The 27493-nt window shown below is 40.0% G+C and overlaps 2 protein-coding genes across 3 annotated transcripts in view; one reads left to right on the forward strand and one right to left on the reverse strand.

The window, feature by feature from the left end:
- LOC114450629 (serine/threonine-protein phosphatase 2B catalytic subunit alpha isoform) overlaps positions 1 to 10462 on the reverse strand; it is a 54891-nt gene extending 44429 nt beyond the window's left edge. For both annotated transcript variants that reach the window (XM_028428840.1, XM_028428839.1), the window contains exon 1: positions 10185 to 10462. In XM_028428840.1, the coding sequence (XP_028284641.1) occupies positions 10185 to 10245 (61 nt within the window). In that variant the 5' untranslated portion in view covers positions 10246 to 10462. The remainder of the gene's footprint in view (positions 1 to 10184) is intronic.
- A 2282-nt stretch (positions 10463 to 12744) lies between these two features.
- On the forward strand, positions 12745 to 27206 carry LOC114451036 (B-cell scaffold protein with ankyrin repeats-like). The gene is made up of 16 exons (XM_028429558.1): positions 12745 to 12777; positions 13056 to 13445; positions 15125 to 15261; positions 15355 to 15493; positions 15583 to 15725; positions 16410 to 16524; positions 17165 to 17364; positions 21956 to 22019; positions 22299 to 22496; positions 24132 to 24191; positions 25422 to 25606; positions 26266 to 26329; positions 26486 to 26515; positions 26765 to 26844; positions 26940 to 26974; positions 27064 to 27206. Exons 1-15 carry the CDS (start codon positions 12765 to 12767, stop codon positions 26970 to 26972), a joined length of 1851 nt encoding a protein of 616 aa, XP_028285359.1. The 5' UTR covers positions 12745 to 12764; the 3' UTR covers positions 26973 to 26974; positions 27064 to 27206.
- Positions 27207 to 27493: the final 287 nt, after the last annotated feature.

Raw genomic sequence — 27493 nt, forward strand, 5'->3', positions numbered from 1 at the left:
GATCATATTACATTCTATACAGGGAGAAGAGCCTGAAGCATTATGGGTGTTTTAGTCTTACAACATGGGTCTGACACAGTTGAGCAGCAGCCTGAGAAAGAGCGTGTGCAAAGGGGAATGAACAGAAATGCTGAATGAATAGCAGACGGTGGCCTTGAGGAGGCCTAGTCATAGTTTAAAGCAGAAAGGCAAGAACTACAGCTAAAACTGAAGAGAGGGAAGAGACAGAAAAATAAAATGTGTTGTTGGAGAGCAGAAAATAGTCAAGTCAAATCAGGACTATGCAGTATGTCTTACATTTTTACAATATAGAAGAAAAGGCTGACTGAAGTTACTGTCAAGCCTCAGTAGAAAAGCTGTCACAGACAGTGTACTCTTTAGTGCTCCTGAGAGTGTGTGACATGGACGCAAACATATCCAAACTTAAATGTGCACCAGTGAGCCGATGTGTCACTCAATAGTCTTGGCAGTTTCTGTGGGGGAAGGCCACTATAAAAGGTTTACATGATATGGAAAAGAAATAAACAGGCTGCACAAACAATGGGCCGCATATTTTCAGTCAGTAGTTTAAATAAAGTGAAGATTAGTGAAGATGTCACCCACAGTTTACCACAAGCAAAAAGTAAAACCTGCAGGATGGGAGGTTCCGACTACCTCCTTCTGTTTTACATTCCTTAGAGTCATCACCACACTAACATGACAACACACAGACACATGCATGAACATGTACAACAATGACATCTGACAAGTGCATTAACCACACTGTGCTGAGAATCTCTCTGTGTGAAATCGATAAAGCAAAACAGAACCACTCATAAACGGCAGCTTGACTTTACAGCATACGTACAGAAGGAGTCCACAAGCCCGCCCTCTACTCTTAATGGTGCAACAGGGAGTGGGTGCACATTAAAGCTAGAATGATTGGTCATTGTAATGTATGGCTCTCTCTCCGTGTTTGGACAGGCACAAAATCAATTGGAGCCATGGGACACACTAACCCCCTCTACAATCTGGCTAACAGAGGCACACTGTAAGCTCAGAGTGATGAGATATCAGTTTGCACTATGAAAGCGCTTGACTTGGCGTGGCAAGTGTGGAGGCCACCTTCCTGGAGACTGTAACTGTGTTGCAACAGTCTGTTGTGGACACACGCTGGGGTGCCTTAAATCTAACTTTAAAGATTCACAGGATCTTACGAATACTAGGATACAATTCTGTGAAAAAACAGGGAACGAATACATGCTACACCTCTACAGATAGCCTACCCCCAAATCTCCCTACCAACATTCACCACAGTCACGACTGTGGCTCTGGTCACCCTCTGCAAAGTATGTTTGGAGTGAAAAGGCCAGGCAGTAGTCCTCCTCCCTCCTCCTCTCCATGTGGGAGGGAGTGACTGAGTGGCCTGCCATCATCAGCTCTGGGGTAAACATAACACCTCTTTGGCTCTTTCTGTTTCTGGACAATAGCTTCATGGTAAATTCACGAAAAAGAAAGAAACAAACAAACAAAAAACAATCACTCACCACAGTTGACTTACGGGGTTGAAAACGTTTTTTTAAACACTGAAAAACTAAGTTATTAATAAATATGTGGATGAAACACACGTCAGCCAGCATCTAGAAAAGCTGTCATGTCTCGTCACATAAGTGCCGATCTCATGAGACAACATCCTGCCGGGGTGCATTATTGATCGTGCTGACATCCAATGAAAGATTTTTTTCCAACAGTAAACTGAGATGAGCAGGCAACAAATTCACCAGCATATGGAATAAGAGGGTTAATTTTCAGCCAGGTGGTCTATAATTAACGCGTGTGAATAAGTGTAAATAAACCTTGGGGCCTCAGCTCACCTCCAGCTGTATTTGTATAGCTGGAGTTTCTCTCTTGTCCACACACTGGGTGTTTTTAGCTAGTGGGCTGACAACACCTGAAAGAAAGGTCCCCTCAGGATTGTCATTTCAAGCAGCAGGATCAACAGAGGAAAACTACAGGGCATATAATGTGCTTTTGTTACTCATTTGTAATTAGGACCTTCCTCAATTAAGCTACTTTTTTCCCCCCAAGCTTAATTCAAAAATAAAAAAAAAGTCAGCACTGTTTAAAGCCTCCATTCAGAACCTGAGAATAGTAGTTGCTCTTCACAGCAGAGTGAAAATGAAATTATGTGTCTAAATCTCTTAAAAAAACGAAATTGCATTACTCAACACAGCCAAAAAAGTGGCACAATGCTCCTATCTTTTGTGTAAGCCACAATGTAGTATACCCATAATGCTTGATGAAAACGTATTATATGTTCTCTTAATTGAATCTGCAGGGGAAAAAAAGTGACAAATGAATCATCTCGACACTGCATCCTTTCATCGTGCACTGCAGCAAATAACTGGCCAGCTGGTACACATGACATTTAATATGAGCCCTACACCTACTTTACTTTGAGGTCCTGATGGTTCACAGTCAAAAGCTATGAGATGGAAAATGTCAAGCTGAATTTTCAGGGCTGAAGCCCGCCACTGGCCAGAAACCACTGGGACAGCCTGCCTGAATGCACAGGATTGATGCCATATTGGCTGATGCTGTTCATACTGCCTATGCCACAGTGATGGGCCAAACCAGATACCTGCCAAAACAAACGCTCAGAGGAATGCAGTGCTACACCCTGAAGACAACTGTGAATTCAGTGTGAAATCCTGTTCTGCCACAAGAGCCAATAAGCTTTGTTGAAAAAAAGGAAAAAGAAAAAAAAATGCAGTGTTGATTGAACCACACTGAAATTAGAAACCGGCTGTGATGTCCAGGCTTACCTCCAGTGGGTGCAATGGTTTAGAAGCAGCAGAAGAATTTGCTTTTGGGAATCATTCTGTAAACCAGCGACACTGTCCCTGTTTTGGTGCAAAGGCACAGTAAGGTCATCATAACAAACGTACTCATTTTGTCTTTACCTGTCACTCTATAATAAAAAGTATTTTTTAGTGTATCCCTGCCCACATACTCAAAATGAAAAAAAAAATCTGCATATTCATCAGTCTTTATAGGAACAGGTTGCATTTGCATTAGCCTCACTGTGTATGTGTGTGTGTGGGTGTCAACAAGTACAGATGCTTACATGATATCAGAGAAGAAGCAATCTTGACTAGACAGTTAGCATGAGATATGGTGCCCCCTTTCCATGTCACCCCCCCCCCCCCCCCTTCACATACATTGACTTGATGAGCTGACATAAGAGCTACAACACAGCTTCCCCCGTGGCGGCTTTTCTATGCTTACTAATCTGCAATTTACAGACAACCCGCAGATGCTTTGCTCATTTCACCCATATTTAAATACAAATGGCCGACTGGCACGACGCAGGAGTGTGTCTGTGTTTTTATCTGTCACAAAGCAGCAACATGCAGGGGCTTGTCCAAGTCCACAAAGTCAAGCCTATCATTTAGCATGCAGGTATGCTTTCACCTCTTTGAACAGCATGGCAGAGAAACTGAGGAAAATGCAATGTTTTTGTTATGGAGATCTTTTATCTTGAGGCAAAAAATAATATTCAGCAGTTTCTCTACTAGCATAGGGTTTAATGTGGCTATGTGTGCATATACCTTTGTCCTTAAAGAAATACTAAAGACACTTTAAAATAACAACAACAGATGTTGACAGATTGTTTTTTGCTAATGAGACATCAGTGTATGGTCATTCTTTGTTTTACACTAATAATAAATTGTGCAGATTCAACAGAAATATGCTGAAAGGAAAATAATTTATCAATCATATATAGGACATAATCAAACTATTATAGAAAGAGATGCAACAGTGTTATTTAAATGAGAATTCTGTCACTACACATTTTATGAACAAGCTCTCCAAATGAGATCCTCACATTTTCTTATCCTAAAACATCTGCTATGAACAAAAAAAAAAATCAATATGCAAATGAAGAACAAATGATATGCTCACATAACTAAAATAAGGGACCTCTTCTACCACTATCCTAATGGCTGGTGTTGCTACTGTGTGTGCATGAGGTGCAATTTGTTCTGTACTTGTGAAGTTTTTTTTTTAAGTTTTAATGTACGAGATAAGCTAGACGGGGACAGCACAGCAGCCCTTCTCCCCTAAGGATGAAGTGCACCACACCTGCTTCTCATGTGGAGCAGGATACATTGACATATCTTCCTGCATCAATAAGTCATAAGAAAAAGGTTAAAACACAAACAACACCTCTATAAGCTGGCGGTGTGATGAGTGTGAAACTCTGAAATAAGATACCATCCTACAAAATTATTAATAACTTACACAATAAGAAAGGTAAATAGTAGTATAACCAACAGGCGACTACTTTTCTGTTACATTTTTTTTGTGACGCTACAAACAAAATAAACATACCACATTATTTGAACTAGCAGTATTACAACTGTGTCATTATTAGACCTGTTGAGATAGTGAGGTGACTGTGAGGTGAGCACTGTTTGGATTGACTTCATAAATAGAAGTGTTTACTTTTCATTTTGAAAGATATTGTATCAGGTCATCAGATATATTTAAAACTATTCTTTCAGCTTGACACAGTTATATGGAATAAACTATTGAGATTTTACTGTTTTGTGAACTACAAGAGCCTCACTCATCTTACTACATAACTACAGAATCGATTCAGCTTTTTGTAAACATTAATCAAATCAGCCGTAACGGACAAAATATAATAATGCAAAAACTAACAAAAATAAACACACACACACACAAATTGCTCCTGAATTAAGTCATCATCTACTGAGTTGTTGACTGAACTGAGTCTCTGTTAAGCCAATGATTCACAGTCCTTGACAAAGCATTTGCTTCCAATTTCTGCAGCACTGGCAACAATTCCATGACAGATGCTTTTCTAATATCTGAATTCTTCCAAAATCTGCTTTCTCAATTAACTAAAAGCGTTGTAGCTAATGTGCGTGCATGTGTACATGAGCGTGTCGACACAGGCTCACCCCCCAACAAAATCCAGTGTCTCTGCGGCCTGTGAGTGCTCAGCCCTCTGAGTGAGAGTTGAAGTGAGAATGCAGATTTACTACTCTGCTAGCCTCTAATATAACACAGCAACCAAATTGCTCCTAGTTCACTAGGTTAGCCTCTCCTCCCCCCACACTCTCTGTACTGGGTGCCCACCATGTAGTTACATGTGTTGTAGACACTGTATTGATTTATTTGTGATTGTGCTGTGACCAACTTCAGCGAGGGATCTAATAACACAGAACTCTGTTCCAAATGGCTTTTTGTTAGCCTCTGTAGCTCACGACTGCACTCTGTTTTGGTGTCTGCCATCCATGAAATGGGAAATGCTGAGGGTCTGTTTATATAGAGGCCGATTTACCAAATACATTAGCACAACATGATGATTTATGCCTCATGGATTCCACTGTGGGAATAGGCAATCAGGGGTGGAATTTTTTGTTTGGTCTCTGCCAAAGAGGAAAATCTGGCGCATGTGGTGCCCTTATGGTACCCTGTGAAGGGCCACAATAGTACAAAGCCATAGTAAAAGTGCTTCCATCACCATATAAGCTACGAAACTACTACTTACAAATGTATCAACAGTATGAGCTCAAAGGCTTGCAAATCCCCACACTGTACTCATAGGCTTAGCAACAATCTAACTATGCCAAGGTAGGTAAACATTTTTTCTCCCTCTTTTTGAAAACCCAACATCCATTTGTTCACATGAATTAGCAAGAGCAGCAGCTAATGCATGGAGTCAGATTACAACCTCTGAGCAGAGCCGCCTTTATCCCCCTATATGGAGTTTAATCTGTCCAAATCCACCGCTTTGCTGTGCCCTAAATCCACAACAGAGCCTAATTCCTCTTTAATCTAATGAGCAGTAAAGGTGCACTTACTCTGATTCAGAATACCACTGACTGGGTATCCAAGCATCACATCACAACAGAGATAGCTCAGGTCTTTCCTCACTATACCATGATGCAATACATTGTTATCAAAAACTGCCAAAAGGGTCTTAGAGCAGGACAGACAAGCAGATACATGTCAGGCTTTAACAGCTTGTTTAGTTATCTTTTTGTCAATCGTGGTTTCTGCTACTGGTGACATTTCTAAGTTGAGTTGTGCAAGTGCTGCTGTCAGAAGATGCAGTGGAGAAGGAGGCGACCACCCTCTCCATCCAGCAGCACCCAGACTTCTTGCTAAGAAGATATGTCAACAAACAGGAATGTGAGGACAGATTTAACCAATATTTTCTTATAGAAAAATCAGCACTGTTTACAAGAAGGTTAGAAAAATCAGTACAAGTCAGCGCTAGCAGCTCAGACCATTGAGCAAACTAATGTCTGGTTTTCATCTAAATGTGAAGTGAATCTTGTGAAAGTTTATAAGTAAGTAAAGAATAAGGTACATAATGATAAAAAGTGATAGAAATGCAGCTTAAAATCTGAACCTAAAAACCTGATAGATAAACTGCACAGTTTAAAAATATGTGATGAGTTGAGTTGTCTCTCTGCTAACAATTTAACTTGACTGGATGTGATATTGACAGTTTGCCATTTAAGCACCTGGCCTGGTTCATTAGATTGAGCCCTACCAGGTCAACGGTCTGGCCAATCACAGGTTCTGATTAATTGCTCTTTTCTTTAACAGGAAGCAGCTGCACTCGGTTAACATGTAAGACAACAAAATCCATCCAATCAGTATTACTGGAACTAAGAAATGCATTAGGCATTTTCCTAAAAAAAAACAATCAATTATCAAAATGGTTGACTCATCAGCTGACTAAATGCCAGTACTTAGTTTTTTTCCATTCACTTTTCCTAAAAATAAAGTCAAGAATCTACCAGGAAAGGCTCATATTCTCTGGCAACACTCAAAAAGATCAATTCTATTCATTAACAGGAAAAAGCAACCTAACAAAATGAATGAATGATGCTGTTCAGTATTCAATATTTGCAATACATGTTTAAAACCAGCTAGAGTACACAGCACCCTCTTAAGAATATCACACCTTTAAGTAAAGACAGTTTGTTGTTTGCTTTGTCCCACAGAGCAGCAAACATGCATCGTTACTGGCTCTGTTTAGCAAAAGAAACTGTGTGCCAAAAACAAATGAGGGATGAGGTTACTGACAATTACATGTGCACAAGTTTAGTAATTCTAATGTAACCCAAACAAATATTAATATTCACTAAAATGTTAACTTTACAAATTACAGGCACAACAACCTGGCAATAGAATAAAACCATAAACAGCCCCAGCAATTATAAACCCCCCAACTTTCACATAGCAATTGTATTGCCAAGCAAAGCTAATGACAAGTATTATGCATACTAATGAGTAAATATTACTCAGGATGACAACACCTCCAGGAAGATTCCTGACAACTGGTAATTTCACATCTCTGTAATACACCACGAAACTGATAAGAAATACATGCACTCATGAACATAAAGCTAATCTGTATTCAGGTGATCAAACGCAAGGCGAGGATCAAGTATGTGGCATTACTTAATGTTCTGTTCTATAAATGACTTGGCTATCCAGCTGGGATCAGTGGCTGGCATTGCGCCGCTGTCACCACCACCATCTCTCCAACCCACGCATGTCTGAGCATGGGGGCCTCTTCTCAAAAGTCAAATGTCAGATGTTATCCATCCCCACTCGCAGAGAAGGACCGAATGCACCATCAGGGGCTCAGGCTCTGCTCCACGACTGGTGACGGAAAAACACCATTACTGAGATCCTTTTGCTTGAGTGCTGAGGCTGCCATGATTGCACCATGGCAACCAAATTACAAACACTTTATTTCATATCTTGCCAAGGACTAAAAAAAATATTATATCAAGCTTGAGAGAGTTGTTAATTACATGTTCAGAAGTTTATACTATCTGTGAATCCTTATTATGTTAATTTAAGATACAAATATGAGGTGTGATGAATAATCATGAATATAATTGGCAACAATGTTCATTGTAATTCTTTAATGTTGTCGCACTTCAGCTTTCTGTTAATCAGACAAAACAATAAAGTACATACATTTGTGATGTTATTTTCAAGACTACAAGATTTATTTGATAATTAATCAATAACAAAAATGCTTTCTGATCAACTGTAGCTCTGGCTAATAACTTGGGCACAAAAATTATGACTGCAAATTCTGACAAAATAATCAGGATTAACATGAGTCACAAGATAATCCTTGTTTAAATGCTCCATAATCAGGTAAGCCTTTAAAAAATGAACGCTAACCAGCTGATAACTTATGAGCATTGGATTCAACAACACAACTTCAAACACCTGACTATCATGTAGGTCACTAAATTCATTAGGAATTGTTTGTATATTTACTTCAACAACTGCTAAAAAAAAAAACTTATGCACCTTCTCCTGCCCCAGATGATTAAACTCCTATGAGTAATTACTAGGCAGCAGCAGCATTATGATAATGCATTTTGAAAACAGGTGGATACAAAGAACTTATGATAAGTTAGACTGACATCTCGTAGCATGGCAGACCAGGCAGCTGAAAACAAATTACTTCACACCTATAGCCTGCAGTTATTTTGGAGAGGTGCTTTGTACACAGCCAGCGTCTGTGTTGTCATAATACTGATGCATTACCAAAACACAGAGTTCTCCAAACTTGATGAATGAATAATGAGTTGAATTACTTTCTTCACATCAACATCAAGTTTATAATTGAGCCACGTGAACTGGGCTCTCAAATTCCCTGACAGGACGTCTAATGTCTAATCAATACATTTTAACCTGATTAGGATGTTCACCGAGCAGAGCAAAGATGGGACTGAAAATACAGCCTTGAGATGTGGCATCTCCTCAGCATTAAACAGCCAAGTGACCAGGGAAAAGTAGCTCCAGATCCATATAACATGGCCGGCCAAGTCACCCAGTGATATTGTTAAATCTCTTTAAAACCCATACTTGTCATATCTATTTTTCATTACCCTTCATGTTGGTGGAGACTGTAGGGGTATGATCTGTTGAAATATTCATTACAAAAGCACCCAAGACATGCTGGGACTCTCTTTGAACACTCACCCCCATTTCCAGAGCAAAATGTAGCCCTAACACAACTGGATAGCACGCTACTTGCTATAAAAAATAATTTTGATAAACCTTTTTATTCATGTCAAATGGCAATCAATGGAATCTAACCAGAAGAAGGAACTCACCGATTCCACTCGAGTTCTTTTGAACACTTTTCCTCCCTTCTCGACAAAATTGTAATGTTTAATGATCACAGAGGATCTAAACTCAAAATCACTCAACAATTCCATCATGTGCAAACTGATCCTTGCTGCACATACTCTGTTGTGCTGGAGCTGAAGATGATATTGGTTGAAACTAGTGCTGGATGAAAAGCAGCCAGCATGAGTAACCGATCATCTGTGGAAACATGATTGCTCATTTTCTTGACCAGAAAAAAAAAAAAAAAAAGCATTTTATAATTGTGCAACTTCAGCGTGCAGCCTCTAGATGTCAACTAACATGAAACAGGGCAGGCTACATTCATTGCTCCTATTCATGGGTTGGTTGACTTGATTATGATCTTTATTACATTCTTATGGTAGACTGCAAAGATGGAATGTCAGACGTGTAAACACAGAAGGCAGGAAGAGCCACCCCATGTGGCATGAACACTTAAAAGCACACGATGAACACCCCCACTACATGCAAGATTACAAAATATAAAACGACACCAGGTAGTAGTATTGTGCAATGGTAGGAAAAAAAAAAGAGGAGCCTTGGTATGTTTCACCAACGTATGTTTGGTGATGCATGCAGAATGAGGGGAAATCGCCCTTGGGGTTGAATGCAATGGTTGTGCAATATCTGCATGCATACAGTAAAGCTGTGCACTGTATGTGAATGAAAATGCATCAGTTACACTGCTGGCTGAAAACAGTGGCGCTCTCACGCATCACAGGCACGCAGTCAGTGACACATTTCTTGCTAAATTCTTGCTCTGGTCTACAAACTGGAGTTGCCCTCACTTCCTAGTTTACTGCTGCTGTCATAGCTCGGCTAACACCCTTCTTCCTCCATAGCCATAAAACAATTTTCGACTATTATTTGCTGCTGCCGCCGCTACGGCCGAGAATTCTTCTGGTTGTCAGGCACAGAGCTGTGGTAGCGTCTCATTTCAGTGTGACAGGGGAAAAAAAACACATTACACTTACATTTCACCACCCTGTCCGTCGTAGATAACTTCGGTTCATCATTCGGCTTGTTTTCGGACATTTCCAGTGTGATATAAAATTAAGATATAGCAGAAATGAGACTAAAAACGGTCTCTGCGTTGCTCTTGCCGAACAACTCTTGAGTCTATCCGAGAAAAGAGACCGCAGTGATCTCACTCGGTCCTATCAGCGGCCAAAAATACTTGCAACAGGGTTACAATTTCACTGCTGGTGCTGTAGGAGCTGCTCTGTCTGATTTACTGTTACTCTGTGTCAAGTTGTCTGAGCGCAGTGTGCAGTCAAACCTGCTGCCTCACAAGTCCCGCCCCCCAGCTGACACCGGCTCTTCCAATTGGTGGAGAGCGACATTTGCCTCTGCCTGCACATACACTTTTATCAATCAGATTCAGAATTCCTTTATTTATCCAAGAGGGAATATTCTTTTTGTTAAAGACAAGAAGTGAAAGATAACATAGAATTAAGGTATAAAATATAAATATATATATACATCTCAATCCTTGAGTTTTATCTAAGTAAGCAGAGGGTATTAATAACTGGTAATGAATAACCGAAGATAAACCTGTAATAAATTTATAGCAAGATGTAAGATAAAAAAAAATATGAATGATTAATTTAAAAAATGAAACAAGTAAACAGTTGACCAAATATATATGGAGGTGTGCTGGCTTTTCTATTAAATCTATTAAATATATTGCCTTCTGGAAAAGACTATAGATTTAAACACATAAAATTATATTATAGGTGTTGACCTAATCAGAATTCTTAGATTGTAAATACCTAAAATACACATAACACCTTTTGGCGTCCCTGGAATCACATCATTTATCTTACTGCAGTCCCATTTCTGTGTTAGCACATGTTGTATTTACAGTAACTGTCGTCAAATTGATGACAACACTCTTCAATTATATGTTTTATCGGTTTATGTGTGTTTTATTAACACAGCAGGTCATAAAATAAGGTGTGATTGTAAGTGATAAGACATAATACGTAGACCCCTGAGGATAGATACAGTAAATATCTTAGTGGTGCCCTGACCTTTCGCTCCATTCATAGTTCCTTGAAGATGAACCATTTTGATTTCCTTTGCACACTTCGCTTCACTTTCTGCTAGCACCACCCTCAGGATAAGATTTGCAGTTTCACCCCTATTTTATTTACATCGATGATAATGCTGTCAATCTTCCATTTCAATCAAAACTGTTTCCATATCACTAAAGTAGTGATCATAGTTTGACGAATGTTCAGAAAAACCTTATCATATCCTGCATTTGTGGGACTACTCATACAGAAAATGTGGCTCTGCATGCTCAGAAATGGTATGATCTGTCACCGGTGAGTCACCTAGCACTGGTCATTTGCATACAGGTGACCTCACTTTCACCTGCTCATTTTCTCCACAGTTGTGCATTTCACTTTTGCCGCCGTTGCTCAGAGGAAATGAACGGCAGGAAAACTGCCATTAGTGAGACACTGGTGTGGTATGAGGCAGTTGTTTGGCAGGTGGAGGCCGTTAATGAAGCCCTGAGTTTTACATTGCCCTCAATGAGGGACTGCATGGTAGGTCAGAACATCATTTTTATCTCAGCCAGTACTGGAGACAGTCACACCAGATCATTAGTTTTAACACGCCTCAGGTTCTCGTGCTCTGCTTTGCAGCCAGACTTAATTAAACTCTGGTCAAGTCTCTGACTCATGTTCTTTGCTCTCAGGTCACCTGTTGTTTGTCTGCTTGACAGTAACCTTTGTTGGTAGCTGTTTTTCTTTGTTGCTTACATACTCATACATACCATTTATGTAAAGGTATTATAAAACAGTAAGTACCAATATAAGAGCAGGTTTAGGCTCTTATACAGTATCAGGTGATGACATACTGTATTCTCTGCCTCCAGACCTGCATGCTGACCTGGAGTCCGGCCCCTGACTATTCCGATGCTTATTGCCTGCACTGCAGCCTCTGTTGTTCATCTCTGTTTTAATTTATTAACTCATGACATATACATCTGCTATAATCCCTATAATCGCTCTCTCCTTCATCCTCTCTGTCCTGTCTACCTCTTCTTCTCCTCTTCTACCCAGCCGGCTATCAGCAGGAAGGTTCTCCCTCCCGGGTCCTGCTCAAGGTTTCTTCCTGTTAAAGAGGAGTTTTTCTTGCCACCGTTGCTCTTGAGGAGGTTTAGGTTCTGGGTTTCTGTAAAACGCCTTGAGAAAATTCTAATTGTAAATAGCACTATATAAATAAAATTGAATTGAATTGAATTTTAACTACTAATGTTTATGGTGACTAGTAATGAGGAAAAATAAGCAAACTTTTGAACTCAGGAATTTTCTAACATTTAAATGGCTGCCATAAAAAGTAGCCCTGCGCTTTATTTTTGGAACAAAACATGTTAACCACAGTTGTTTCATGACACCAGCGCTGATAAGTTGTCAGCTTATTTTTTTGTACACTTTGGCATAGCAGGAAACACCCTCTTATCAGACAGAGCCTCTACAGACAATAGCTCTGCTGTTTTCCATACTGTGGAGTGAGACCTGCACACAAGCAGCGCTGCCGAAATGAGCCAGACAGGTAAGCTGCTCCTTCACATTATTAAATCGTTATTCCATACATTTTCACTTGGGTAATGAAAATGACTAATGCCTAATGATGTTTTTTCATAATGCCCAAAGCAACAGTATATATTTTATACTGGCACAGTATTCTGTAAAAACTACCCAGGTTACATTTATGTTTGTTTTTCACTGCATAAGAGTGACAACAGAAGCATTTTTCTACTGCACGAAAGTACCTTTGCTGTGGACTTTTGCACATTTTGACCAGAATATGTATTTTTCCTGTACCTGAAGATCTGCTGATCATCTATGAGACCGAGGCAAAGCAATGGGCCACCTACCTACAGTCCGTTTTCACTGGTCCTGTCTCAGAGGCTGGGATCTGCTGCTATGACATCGCTACAGTTTCTAGCCGAAGAGATGACTTCCTGAGGCTGGCCCACTATAACTGCAAGCTCCTGATCCTTTCCAAAGGCATGCTGGAGGGTCTTTGCCAGATGCGACGCTTCTTCCTGGCCCGTGTGTTGAGTCCTGCAGCCTGTGTGGTGGTGCTACTGTGCGGGGTGGACAGCCTGACCCCTCTGCTGGAACTGGTGCCCCTGAATGGTGATGACTGTCTGCAGATCTCCAGTGAACAAGATGCTCCTGAATACCTGTCTGCTGTGACTGACATTGTGAGAAAAGGTATGGTATCAGTTAAATATTCATTGTTAACCCACCAAAATCAGATCATAGTTGATAATACTGAGCTCATTGAGAGATTATTCTTGATGATAAAAGTGTAAAATAAATCCTCCACCTTCTGTAGAGAGAATAATTTGCAAAATGCATTTAATAGTATCTTCTACTGGGAACCTCCTAGGATGCCCTTGAAGACCCCGGCAGGTGCCTGACCTTATTTCGGAAACTAGTCATGTGTTAAATCCACACTCAGCTTCCCCACAGCTCTGTAACATTTGATATCCTGTGCTCAATCAGTATCTTTTAAAATGTGTCTTATTCCTTATCTGCATTCTAGCTGGTTTAATCTTAGCAGCGTTATATCAAACATGCATTAAAACATATCTTCTGAATCTCTATTACAATGATGAGCACCGCAACATTTATTTACGAGGTGATAGATGGAGCTTATTGAGCACAAATAATTTAAAAAGATAACATATATATTTCAGTAAATTGTCAGCATATTTTTTTGCCAATTTAGTTTGCCTGTTCTTCAGGAATATGTTGAGATGGCTGCAATAAATGTGAGGAGAAAAAAAAAATGCTCATTATTTGTGAGAGCGCCTGAGCAGCTAGCAGCTTGAAAACCTGTTTACTGACTTTTTTCACAAGAATCGTGTGTGTGTGTGTGTGTTATAAGATTGACATCCAATATTATTTTTGCACCAGCTGCAGACACATCTTTTGGTGAAACTGTGTGTATCTATACCGCGTCCTCATCTGCCCTGCCTTCTCCCCTGTTTTCCCTATTTGCACTATTATTTGTATAAAATAATACAGCGGAGGAGGGGGGCTTATATTTAAACAGGTTTGTGAGCAGGAGGAACATTTGATGCAAATTTGGCCACCACTGATTACTCACTGTGAGACATGCAAATTCAAGAGCACTCTGCATCACCTCATTGCACTGATACAGTGAAGTGGCTCTGAGCAGGAACCCATGAACAGTTATATTTTAACTAAAGTACCTTTACTAGTCATGCAGGACGACACTGTTTGTTTGCCAGCACATAGAAGACACATGTAGCTGCTGTGAGTTTTAATACACTGGTGCATTGGTTTCCATAACAGCCACAAAACCTCCATACTAATGATCAATTAACATCAAAGTGTTCATGACAAAAAACATAAATAACACATTTTTTTAGTTTTAGATAACAATGCCACACAGCCACGCTAGCAAGCCTGTATGATTGTACTAAAACATTGCAATGTTTTGAGCTAATCGCTAACAAAAGCATGTGCTAAACTGCCCACAACAAAAATATCATGGCTGGATCGTGTGAAGTTTTCACATTTTTTGCCAAGTCTGTGAGGTTGTGTACACCTACACATATCAAAAATATTGTCATGCAATATTTTCACAATTTGTAACACTTTTTAAGTGTACCTAATGTAATGTAAATTAACTTTGCTTTGTCTTAAATAGCAATTCTGTACAGCCATGCTAGCAGGGTGAAGAGTGAAGCACGCCATCATTTTGACACTGATGTGCTAACATGCTAAAGATAATAAAACAAATTTCAGCCTATAAGGGCTAACTGACTGCAATGCAGCTTCGCCAAAATATATGGCTATTAGTATCTGAAAATTGCAAATCCCTGGTGCATAATTCAGCATGACATTCTGTCATTTTACAGGTGTATCCGTTCCTGCAGCAAATGTCAACCCTTTGACACATAAACCATCAGAGCAAAGGGCAGAGCAAGTGCATTCAACTGGAGGGGACAGAGTCAGATCCACTATTGTGGTCACTCCTTCAAGAGTTCCCTGTGGGGTGAGACACTCATCTAGACAGTAGTAGGTCATTTTGTTTATTCATACAGCAGCATTGACTACACTGCAATCCACTGTACTGTCTGCTTGGCAGAGCTCCATGGAAATATTCATTCTTTTAAAAAATGAGGCAGCTGGCTACGATACTGAAGTGGAGTTCACTGGTGAGAATCACAAGCTGAGAGTGAAAGCTGTCCGCTGGAATGAGCGGATCCTGTGTGTCAGCGCACCAGGTGAACAAAAATAAAATGATGAGTGTATGATAAAGTATACACTATTCTGTCCTGACGTATGTACACTTTCTGTATGCTCTCTACTACAGATTTTCCAACAGGTAATGTAAGACTGGTTGTCTATAGTGGTGGAGTACCACTGAATGATGCACAGTTGCAGTACTACAGCAGCATGGAGGAAATCGCCTGCCTTCTGTCGAGGGTAGCAGACCCTGTAGATTTCATGTGTCAGGTAAAAAAATGTTCATATATATATATATATATATATATATATATATATATATATATATATATATATATATATATATATATATATATATATTTGACTGGAAGATCCACTGTTTTCAAAACACAGACAACAGCAAAACATAAAAAAGTCAGGCTGCACAGAATAAACAGTGAACATGCCACAAACCAGCATATGCATTGAAAACCTAGTCAGTTATTCATTTACCAATATAGGAAGCATGTTTTTAAAGCTGTTCTATTGTGTCTCTTCTCGATAAAAGTAAGGTGCTTTAAATGTGCTACTTAGTGACTCATCAGTATGTAACTCAATCATACAGATGAGTCAATCACTGCCTGAAAACACTGCTCATGATCGATTCATATCTAGCCATTAGAAAGATGTGAAAAACCAGAGGAGGAATTGAATCAGCATATTTCTGCTGATGTTTATGTGGGCCACTGTTTACTGTCTCCTTTTCTGAGAATGAAGAGACTGCTGGTTTCAGTCTTCTGTCAGCCATACTTTGATTTGATTAGGTCTCTTTTGCTGAAGAGGCAAACCTGAGCAATGCCAAAAGTGTGGATTGGAGAACACATAGCTCTGTATAGTTGAATGCAATGTGACATTTTACACTTCTAAAATAAAAAATACTTGTGAACAAAGTTTAAAATGTTAGGGATATGTCAGGCTCTTCAGGTGTCCTCTGTGGACCAGCTGGATCAGAAGTTGTCCTTCATGCTGCTGGAAAGGATGCCCACAGGAGGATTTCCAGGCCTGCACTGTGAGAAAACACTTGAACGAGGTACAGTACTGTCGACCTGCTTACTTTGAATATTACACAGAAAAATGTCACTGAGTAGTCACATGGAGAGAGGTGGATCTTATCAATGGTCTCCCGTTTAGGGCCTTCTAGGACAGGCGTCATTTTCAGGTTCTATTTGTAACATTTGAAGCCCACTTCTTTAACACTGTCTAAGGAGGAGAACCCTGCACTAGTGTTTCCCCAATGTCGTTGAAGGAGACATTTCTTCAACATGCTGACAATATTTATCCCTCATATTAAGTGGTGCAGTTCTGTTCGCAATGCACTGTATTAAACCTGTAGCTTACATTTGGAATATGTTCCTCCAGCATGATGCAGATTACACCCAAAGAAAAAAAGCCTTCCATTATGTCTTGGCTCATTATATGACAGATTGATGGCTTTATCAGCTACTGAGATTGATTCTTGCCAAAAAGGGCAGAGGGAAATATCGCCATGACAAACAGGTCAATAAGTGCCTCCAAGCTGTCTTTCTTTAAGTCTGATGTGTTTGATTGCCTATGTTGCACTGGCTCACCTTCAAGTTCTTGTCAAGATTTATTATGCATACAAATGTAGAGCTGCTCATTTTTAAGGCTTAATTGAAATTTTCACACCTAATCAAGACAAATGTCTACAGCAGAGATTCACCATGCAGACGTACCTTCGCTCCTCCACTTCGCTGCTCAATATGGACTCCAAAGTGTCTCCGGCCTGCTTCTGCAGTGTCCCGGCGCTGAACAGGCACTGCATACGGCCAGTCGCCATGGAGAGACTCCTGCCGAGATTGCAAAGAGTCATGGGCATGCAGAGCTTCATGTCTTATTGAAAGAAACACTGGTAACTACCTGCTCCTCTTTCATCCTTGTAGCATGTTGGACAACACGTTATTGATCTTCATACGATGAAGACATTTCTCAAAATGCCAATATCTAATGACAGCTTCTCATGTTCAGTGATTTGTGAGCTAATTAAAACCAACCATTGACCCATTATTAGTTGTTATAGAGCTGTGTGGATGTCATTTCAGCTATACGAAAATCTATAGTTTTCAGTTACCTGCTGACAGTTGAGATAAACAATAGAATGCAGCTTTGCTCCTGAGGTCTTACAGCCAGGAGATGCACTCAGGAAGGCTCTTACTCACATCTGCACAGCACTAGCACAATGAGTGGTCCTTTATCAATAATGAACGGAGTGAAGAGTTTAGGTCATGGGTGACCCCACTGCTTCCTGGAGCCTTTCATCCAGCTTGTGGCTCAGAGGATGGATGGTAACCCTCCACTCTTCTCGTCGAAAATATCTTTGGCCTGTGTGTTACCAAAAAGAACACCCACAGAGAAGAAAAGCCTGTTTGTTCATGCATGCAACATGGTTAACAAGCACAGGTCGTCTGCATACATTCAGACAGCTAATGCAGCAGCTAACATCAAGATTTTCTCGCATAATGGCTGTCGTTTTCTCATGTTAATATGAAGATGCTTGTCCTGCTCAACCCCCCATTTCACTGTGCGGATACACTAACACCAGAGCAGCGCATTTGCCACTCACTCGCTAATGAGAGGCAATCCAGATTTAATAGCTGCCTTGCATGCATGCACATCCTTTTATTTGATAAACCTGGAGGACACTAGTATCGTGATGTACTTTCCGATGCTAATTTCATTAGACGGTGACGACATTATCATTAAAATAAAACACATGCTGCCTTCTGGGAGAGCCAAGATTACCGATAGAAAACACTCCATCGATTTGAGAGTTTTATGCAAATACTAATTTTTTGCATTAATGAATATCCCACAAAAAAACAAGCATGGTCTATTTTTATGAAAAAAAAGGAACATTCAGTAACCCTGCTCTTGTTTTGTCTATTCATGCCAATTTGTCTTTGCCTGTATTTGGAAGTTCACCTGACATACAGTATACAAGGCAGGGTAACAGAAAATTGTCACCTACTGTTGTCTGCGTTTGTCAATTTAATTTCACTTTTAGTTGCTGTTTTGTAAACTAGTTCAAGCACTTAAAACCCTTTGTAGATTTAGTAAAAATTAACTGAAATTGAAGCCAGAGATGGGCAAACCCTGAATAAATAAACAGTAGTAATTATCTGTAACTAAGTCAAATGCATATAAATTTAGATCATTCTTTAAAACTTGTACAAGCCAGTAAATCCCTAACACGTTACACTTTGTAACTGATGGTAACTTAAAGCTCATTCCTTCATATGAACATCTAAGCTTTTGTCTTTTGCTTCCTTTGTAGTTCCAACATAATTCAACCTTGTATGATGACTTGGGTCAACCTATAGAGAATTACCCCTCAAGGGGAATCCAGACACTCCAACAGCTGTTGCAAATGTATTTATCTCCCTAGCAACACTGCTAATTGAGAGGGGCTGCAGACTGAGCCAGGTTTGATCGGTTTGCTGTAGTGAGGGCTTGCTGTATGCCTGCAGTGAGTCAGTCGAGCTGACGAGAGCAGCGGAGTCCAACAGAGGTTCCTCCACAGAGACTTCGTCAGGCGAATAGGTGTAACATAACTGACAGTTTGAACATGCATACTTGCAGCACCTGACATTCCTTTGCAGACAATTAAAATACATTTTGACAGCTAAAAACTACACTGTACTTCTGTGCTGTGTTAAGAGTCGTAATCTTGGGGTGAGACATTGTTCCTGTTTTTTTCTGTGCAGTTTCATTAACTGGTCTGCACTGCTTCCCCCACCTCCAATTAATCAACCCATGATGCATCAGTGATTTGGGCGTCAGTGTAGCAGCACTCTGTCAATAAATCCTAGATGGATCGGTCCCCTGCTTCATACACAGTCTGAATCGCTCACAGGGCCTGCGTCAGATCCACTAGTCTGCCCTGGCACCACACATTCTTTGTTAATTAGCTGTGAACTGCTCCAGAGGGGAAAACTGAATTATTCAGGGAAAGCATAACTAGAATACTAATATAGAAAATGTTGTTATCTGCGATGTTTATGCCCTCAGATTGTAATATTGTGCTTGCTTAATAACTTAGAAAAAGGTACATGTTCCTTATACTGTATATTTTTATTTTATTTTGCAGGGTCACATGTGTCTGAATCTAATGTGGGATTCAGATGGACCCTGACCTTGTATCACAAGATATCACTGTGCACGCTCTGATGAAGAGCACAGCTCAATAAAAACAAATTAGCTTGCAACAATAAGGCCCGCTAAAGACTACAAAGAGCTATTTATGTGCTTGCTTGTGTACAGTACTGTGTTCTCCTATCCAAATTTAGGAAAGCCAAATGAGCTGTAATTCTACACTGTATTCTCCTGGCTTTCCTTTGCATATTATGTTTGGTTGGTCAGTAACTGCACTATAATTACTGGCAAGCCCCAGACATTTGTTTATGATTTGAATGGTACTGCCATCACCAGTCTGGACAGAGAAAGTATAGTGGCCTATAGCAGGGTCTGTAGAAGATCTAGCTAATCACCTACATGTTACACTGCTTCAGAAATGACAATCAAATTCCACCACTTTGGTCAAGACTGGAAGATTTTAACAACTTCTGGACAGACCTCCATGAAAATGAGAGTCTCGCCAAGAAATCACATGGCATTATCCTTGTACTACCACCACCGAAATGTCACTTATCTAGTTTTAGCATGCTGATGTGTCTCGTCTCAGTTTCCCAGATTTGTATAGCACATAATGGAAACCTGAGAAACTTCCCTTGCCCTGTGTTTATGTGTGACGCACAATGTTAGCATTGCTACTGTGAGCAGCATTTAGAATTTGGTCAAGAGCTCTACAGTGTTGGAAGTACAGCTTTGCAGGGCTGCTACAGTAGGGTTTACTCTTTTTGTGGTAGCCTTCAATAATAGATACTTGATCCCATGTTAAGAAAACTATCAACAAGACATGCTCTTGAGTAAAATGAGTTTTGCAGAAGTGTGAAATATTTATTTTCTGGCTGAGCAGACTATATCTTATTTTCCTGCACCAAAAAATAGGTTGGAATGAGTACACAGTGCTCATGTGGTTCTGGTAGGCTGTGGTCTTGGAACTGTTCAAGCACACTATGTTAGAGAGAAAAAAAAGAGACCAATCACTTTGATAATTGACCATTTCAGCTGCTGAAAACAGATTTACACTCCTTATCAAGATCTACTCAAGATTTGTTCCCTCTCTAACCAAATCACGCCTGCTGCTTTGCCTGAAGTATTGCAGCAGTGAAAGTGAATTTGTCTGGAATGCCTGGAGCTCCTGCCGTTTTAAACATCTGTAAAATGATTTAGCATTTGCGGTTAGTAAATAAATACCTCTCCTCTGTCCAGAAATTACCTCTGAAAATACCAAGCCATGCAGAGCACACACCATCTTACTATTCAAATTCAATGTTCATGCAGTGGCAATTAACCCATCCCTTCTACCTGGGTTGGGTCTGTTATGAACCTCTACTGTTAAGTAATGCATTCATGGCAGCCAATACATAATTTGCAGCGCTAGGAACAGTATAATATTGTAATTGAGTCATGATTGGCTGTGTTGCTTGGAAACAGCACACAGAGCAAAGAGGGTTATATGGAGGCTATGAGCTGTATGTCATATATTCTGCAGATTTGTATCATTGCCTGGGAGTTTTTTTTTATTAAATTCAGAATACATCCTCATAAAATGACAAATATAATCCTTAGGTATGAATAATGTTAGTATTTTTGTGTATTTTATTTGATACAAAATACAAGTGGTTAAGGTATTACATCACACAGCCAAATGAAATATTAATAAAGAGTATAGCTGTAAGTCATTTAAAGATAAAACTCCTCATAGCTTGAAATGTCTTTCAGAAGTTGAAATATCTCAGTGAATTATTATCTCAATCTAATTATGGATGCAGTCTGATATCAAGCCAAGGGTCTTGAATTGCTCGCTAAATGATATGTTTGGACTGAAAGGGGAAGATTGTCTGATTCCATAATTACCCTGATCATACCCCTGTCTGTCCCTCAGCATGCTATTAGCAAATAGGCCGACTCTGCAGCAGCTTTGTTGTCAGAAGGAGAAAAAAAATGCTTTCTATTAGCTCAGAGGCAAGCAGGGTTACAGCACACCTCTTTCTCTGTCTGAAATAGCTTTTCCACAAGTCCAAACAGATGTGGTGAGAAAACTTGATTAGTAATCTTAAAACACTGAATATTAAAGCACAGCATTAAGGCAGATGTCATGTAGTATGACAGAGCCCGGAGAGAGAGTTAATGGATAGCCACACGTGTGAACATCTGCAGTGAGGTTGTGGCAAGAAAAGACAGTATGAAGATTAGACAAATGCTTTGATTTTGAGGAAAAAAACATTCTCTTCACACAGCAAGCCTCAAATATATTTAGCTGTCAGCTTTGTGATTACGATGGAGGCATAAAATGCATCTCATCTGCTTTATTGTTACAGAATATGTTCAACTCAGGCGAAGACAATGGCGATGGCAGTGTGTATGAAATGATGTGCAATGCAGGTGAGTGAGGGACGGGATGATGGGACGAGAAGAAAGAAGACAAAGCAAAAGCCACAAATGGAATTGTGTGTGTGGGTGGGTGGGTGTTACTCCCAACATATCATTATGCTGGGTTAATGTTCATTTCCGATCGCTAAACAGTCTCTTCTTGCTGATGGGTACATCTTGTAGCACTGCTGTGAAATGACAGTAGCAAAACCCAGCATGCAGAACTTCATTATGACACTGGAGCAATAGTGCAGTAAACACTTTGTGCATTAGGGAATCTCTCCATCACAGACGTGCAGAAACAGCAACAAGCAGAGAATAAGGAGGGGGAGGATGAGGATCTGTATGCGCCGCTGGGAGTGAATGATGAATATGACACCATCCTGAACTCAACAAAAGCAGTGGTTGTCGCCAATCGCCCACCAGCGCCCACACCGCGGCCTGAAAGCACCCAGGCAACGGAGAGCAGGACCCCTTACATCGCTCAAGGTAATGTGCGTCTTTTACACTCACCTCTCTCTAGACTTATAGATACAATAGTGTAAAAGAGAGTTATGCTCAGTATGTGAAGGGGAGTTCACGTGGGAGGGAGGAAGTGCCTGGAATGTGCGCTGCCATTGTCAGCGGAGTGCTGCTCAAACAGAGCAAATGGAGTTTGTTTTGAATCCGCAAACCACAAGAATATAGACGCTCCCTGTTGCAAAACAAACAAAAGCGTGGCTAGAGAAAGACCCATTTGCCTGTGTCGAGAGTCCCTAACTGTTCAATTTCAGCTGTGTGAATATTTCATGAAGATGAAACATCCAAAAGTGACTGGTATTATTAAGCCTTATAAATCATTAAAACAGCTGTGACTTCACTTTTTCATCTTGCAAACATGCACGCGTACATCCTCAATTAATTGATATTCCCACGGACAATATTACACCCATCTCTCTCCACTGTCTCTTGCATTAAAAACACTCACAAATGAGTGTAATTACCCACACCCTCTCTCCATAATGCAGCTTTTTACTGAGCTTGCTTGTATGTAGTGAGCCAACCCTCTTTCCCAGTGGGACTTACAAAGCAAAACAAGAAACTGAGTGCACCACTGAATTCTCTGTATCCCAACCATCCCCTCAGTAATAGAGAGGAACTACCGGGCTGCCATCTGCAACCAATCTTGGCCAGACCAAGGCCAAGTCAGCCAGAATAAGTCATTACATATGTTTTCCATCGTCCTTGTCCCCAGAGCGCTAGAGAGAAAGGAGAGGGATTTTGAGGTTTCCATCTATTGAGACAGTGGAGCTTCAAACCACACAAGGATCACATTTTGCTGCTCACTCCCACAGCCACAGTGAAAGATGCGAGAGGAGAGATGAGGCTTGGTGGAGGATTAGGCGAGGAGCCAGTTATTGGAGACCACTGCACAAGTGGAAATAATGAAGAGTCTCCTTTTGTTAGCTGCAACGTCTCGAGCTGAACGAGACTGGGATACTGAAATGTGAATGAAATTCAATCCTACAGTAACGGAGAGGAATTATTGGACATGTAACAGACATGAAGACTACACTCTTAAGGTTGTGTTCTGAATGAAGCCGCAAAGCTTGTATTATGAGCAGGGCAGAAAAGGCGGAGGCTATGTTTGAACATGAAGTGGAAAAGAGAGATGCTGTCACGGTGGAAGTTGTCAGGGGTGGGATTATCTTCCAGGGTGTGGATGTTGAATTTTAATCTAGTGTTGGTCACAAAGCCACAGCTCCACTGCCTCTGACAGCTGAACAGTGTAGCCTTTCATTCTGAGAGCTTACTACCAAACTAGAAGCATCAATCTGTGTCTAATTCAATCCAGAACTCAGTTTGTAGCTCATTCTGAGAAAATAAAACAATAATTTAATTGTTTTAAATATATATTTCGATTTCATTATGTTTATAATTTTTGAAAAGCAGCCTTTTTTCCCACTGGTTATTTACAATGCATGGGCCACAAGCTGCTCTTTGTATTCTTAGTTCATGTCTCCATCTTGTGGTATGATAGCTTAATTGCATGCCTAAAAAAATGGAATCAACTGCTTTTGGAAAAATACTGTATGTCATATTATTATGCTATTGAATTGACCCAAAGCTGCCTGGTGTTCACAGTATTCCAGAAGAAGACGTCACAGAGTGATGCTGACCTGTACTCCCTTCCTTCTAAACAAGGTAAGTGTAAAGCCGGATTTACCAGAAGCAACAGCCGCTGTGAAAGGCCTTCACTTTAGTCAATGACAGTATTTATACCTGCTGCGTAGCTGCGAGTTTCAGAAGAGCCCCAGAAGCGCAGCTCCGTGACAGATACACACTGGTTCTATTTTTGAGCTGTGTCACACCCAAGACATGTCAATTCACACCAACCACATGCGAGCAAATGGGAAGTCAGGCACCAGAACACCAGAGAGTTTCAGGTAGAATTTCAAAATAAAATGCTACGAGACTGAACTCTCACCGCTTTAACATCACAACCAGCAGAGAAACACAGCCATGTACAAGGAGAGATTCAGCATTTGATATGATATAACATGCTTTTATTCAGACAATATCAGAAAGGAAAAGACAGGGAGAGAAGCAGCAACTGTTTTCAGAGTGGAAAGTAAGAAGCTGCCCTGTGTGTACGTGTGTTGATGGAGAAAACAGAGGTTTCAGTAACATGCTCTGTAACCCAGCCTGATATATATATAGAGAGGACATTAACTATCAGGGAAACAGACAAACTTTAAAATACACTCAGGCCCAGGAGCTACAGCTACTGTTTATTTCTGCTCGTGCTGTTTTTGAATGGTTGCTCTGATCCCTTTTGGAAAAGGATTGGTATTATCATTTAAGATCTACAAATATTATTTCTTTCACACTCTTGTTAATGACTCTCCTGTGACTTCCCTTTGAAATTATCTGCAGCATAGTATCAGTTACTGATACTGACACTCTTAAATAAATTGTAGTAATCACCGCAGGGAAATGAGTCATTATAGCAGCGAAGCAATGGTTGCACAAATGTTAGAAAAGAAAACAATGAAACTGGAGCACATTTAAAACAGCCAGGTGGCAAGAAGATTAGAAAAAGATAAAACAAAGAAAAGAAAGAGCTGCTAAATCGAGCACATATAGAGATACTGAGGCATTCATCTGACTTGTTGTTCTGTTGGTGACACTGAAAGACAGGTCCATAGATCATCCCAGAAAACTACTTACAAGTCACATGACTCACTGACGTTACAGATGTGCTGGGTGAACTCACAGAAAGAGCCAACAATGACTATGAATATGTCTTTTCTACTGAAAAATGTACACATTGGTAATATTATATATTCGACCTTGTTATTTAATATGCCTGGCAGTAAAAATGGTGAAAATTCCCAGCAGCAGATGGTTTTATTGAGTTGTTGTTTGTTCCAGCACGCGGGCGAGAAGACAGCATCCCTCCCACCTTTGACACCTTTGTACCAAACCAGATACAGGGGCTTCAGCAGCTCATTGAGCTCCAGCAGAGGGTGAAGGCAGGTTTACTCACTGTGGACGAAGCCGTCAAACACTTCAATGACTGGCAGCAGGTTCAGAAGGGCACGGAAGCCAAGCAGCAGGTACCACACTCTGTGACACATGAATGACTTGAATGAATAAGTATGCCGGACCAGACCAGACTACAGCTATAACCCTCTAGTGCTTGTGCCATGCAGCAGGGGATGAATGAGTGATGAATGATTGATCAGAAAAAGAAAAAGACTGTTTAGGTTTTGGGGTCCCCACAGAGAGCAGAAAGAATTGAGTGATGGCTCCCTGACTACACATTAACATTGGTGTGAGGAGTTTGTCATTACATCACCAGATAGCTGCTGAAAACATTTTGTTTTTCAATTGAAAAAACTCCATAAATATAAAATCTAGATCAGCACCTTGAACTGATGACACCTGCTGGATAAGAAGGGAATGAGGTGCAACATCTGATAGGAGACAAAACAAACAGAGCAAATAAGCAGACTGTGTGCTTAAGTCAGTAAATCTGAATCCAAAAGGTAATTATAGAAACAGAGATATTTGCGAAACCTTATATTCTTCTCTGTTGTTGCACATTTAGAGATTATTCTGCACCTCCACGAAGATTTATGACCTAGCTGCAAAACCTTGGTCTATTCATTTTTCCAGCCTCTGCAAACCTAACAGATTAATCATGGAAGTTTCAAAAGGTGTAAATATGCTCTCTATATACCGTATAATATTAAAGTGATCTTTATCTCTGCAGGAGAAGTTGAGCCATCTGAGAGCCAGAATCATCAACAACAGAGAGGATGATGACAGTGTCTATGGTAAATATGCTTCCTTCCTGGATATGTGGGCTTTCCTTAAACTTCACAACAACAACAAATACTGTTAAACTGCAGTGCAGTTAAAGCAAACGTCTAATAAATGGCTATATTTACCTGTGTACTGTAAATGGCTTAGACAGTCTTCTCTCCCTACAGATAAAATCAACATCGTTCATCAGACGCCAAGTGAGTCTTTAAAAACTTATCTCACAGTGTGCAGAGGAAACCTGTGTTTGCATGCCTTTGTAGTCACTCCACTCCCAGTTGTAGTGGAGAGGAATAAATCCTCTGGGATGTGTTTTTTTTTTAAATCAAATCCCCCAGTGCTGCATTTTGATCCTCTGAGTTTCACTAGCATAAATGAGAGTCCTTTATTTTTCTTTTACTGAACAATTCTCTGTTTAGCTGTGCATACCGGATAATTTCTCCCCACAGGTGTTGCGGCGGATGAAAGTCGGAAAGGGAGCCAGGCAACGGAGTCTGATTTTTACAGCAAGCCTCTTAAAGGACATCAGGTAAAGACGGCCCTCTCAGCAGTTAGCATAAATGCATTAAAATAATGAAGTCACATTACAACAAACCAATCATATATATCCTAATTATTTTGCAGTCACATTTCTTTCGGAAAGCTGACAAAAGATGAAGGTAAGTTAAATATTTACTTCTATTAAAATACGCCTGATTTAATTATTATGTCAAGTACATCCCTTCAATTACATTTTCCATATTTTCAGCTTTCATCATCTGACGGAGATTTTATTACTCAACTAATTATCCAGTACCATATCTAAATTTTACTTGTATTATAATCTTAGTTTTTCACACTAATAAGAAAAAGATTACAGAAATGTTTGATCTTCTGTTGCTTGTTCAGCACAGCTAAGTTAATATTTATTAGTAAATTCTAGTTTAAATAAAGAACTGCAAATGTACTTTTTAAGTATAATTGAATCTTTTTGAAAACTGTGTGCCTACTACTGCTGTATTTTTATTAATTTAATAAAATATTGAGTACAATAAGTTATGTTTCTAATAGCATGGCTGATTAATTTTCAGGGAAACTTTAAACAAAGTTTCCTCTAGAGGGCGCCATATCTTTAAATATTCTTAATCTGACTCAGTAAGAGGCAAATGGGACATCTGGTGAGCACAGAAGCACCTGCT

This window comes from Parambassis ranga, chromosome 18, assembly GCF_900634625.1.
Source record: "Parambassis ranga chromosome 18, fParRan2.1, whole genome shotgun sequence".
Taxonomy (NCBI): Eukaryota; Metazoa; Chordata; class Actinopteri; family Ambassidae; genus Parambassis; species Parambassis ranga.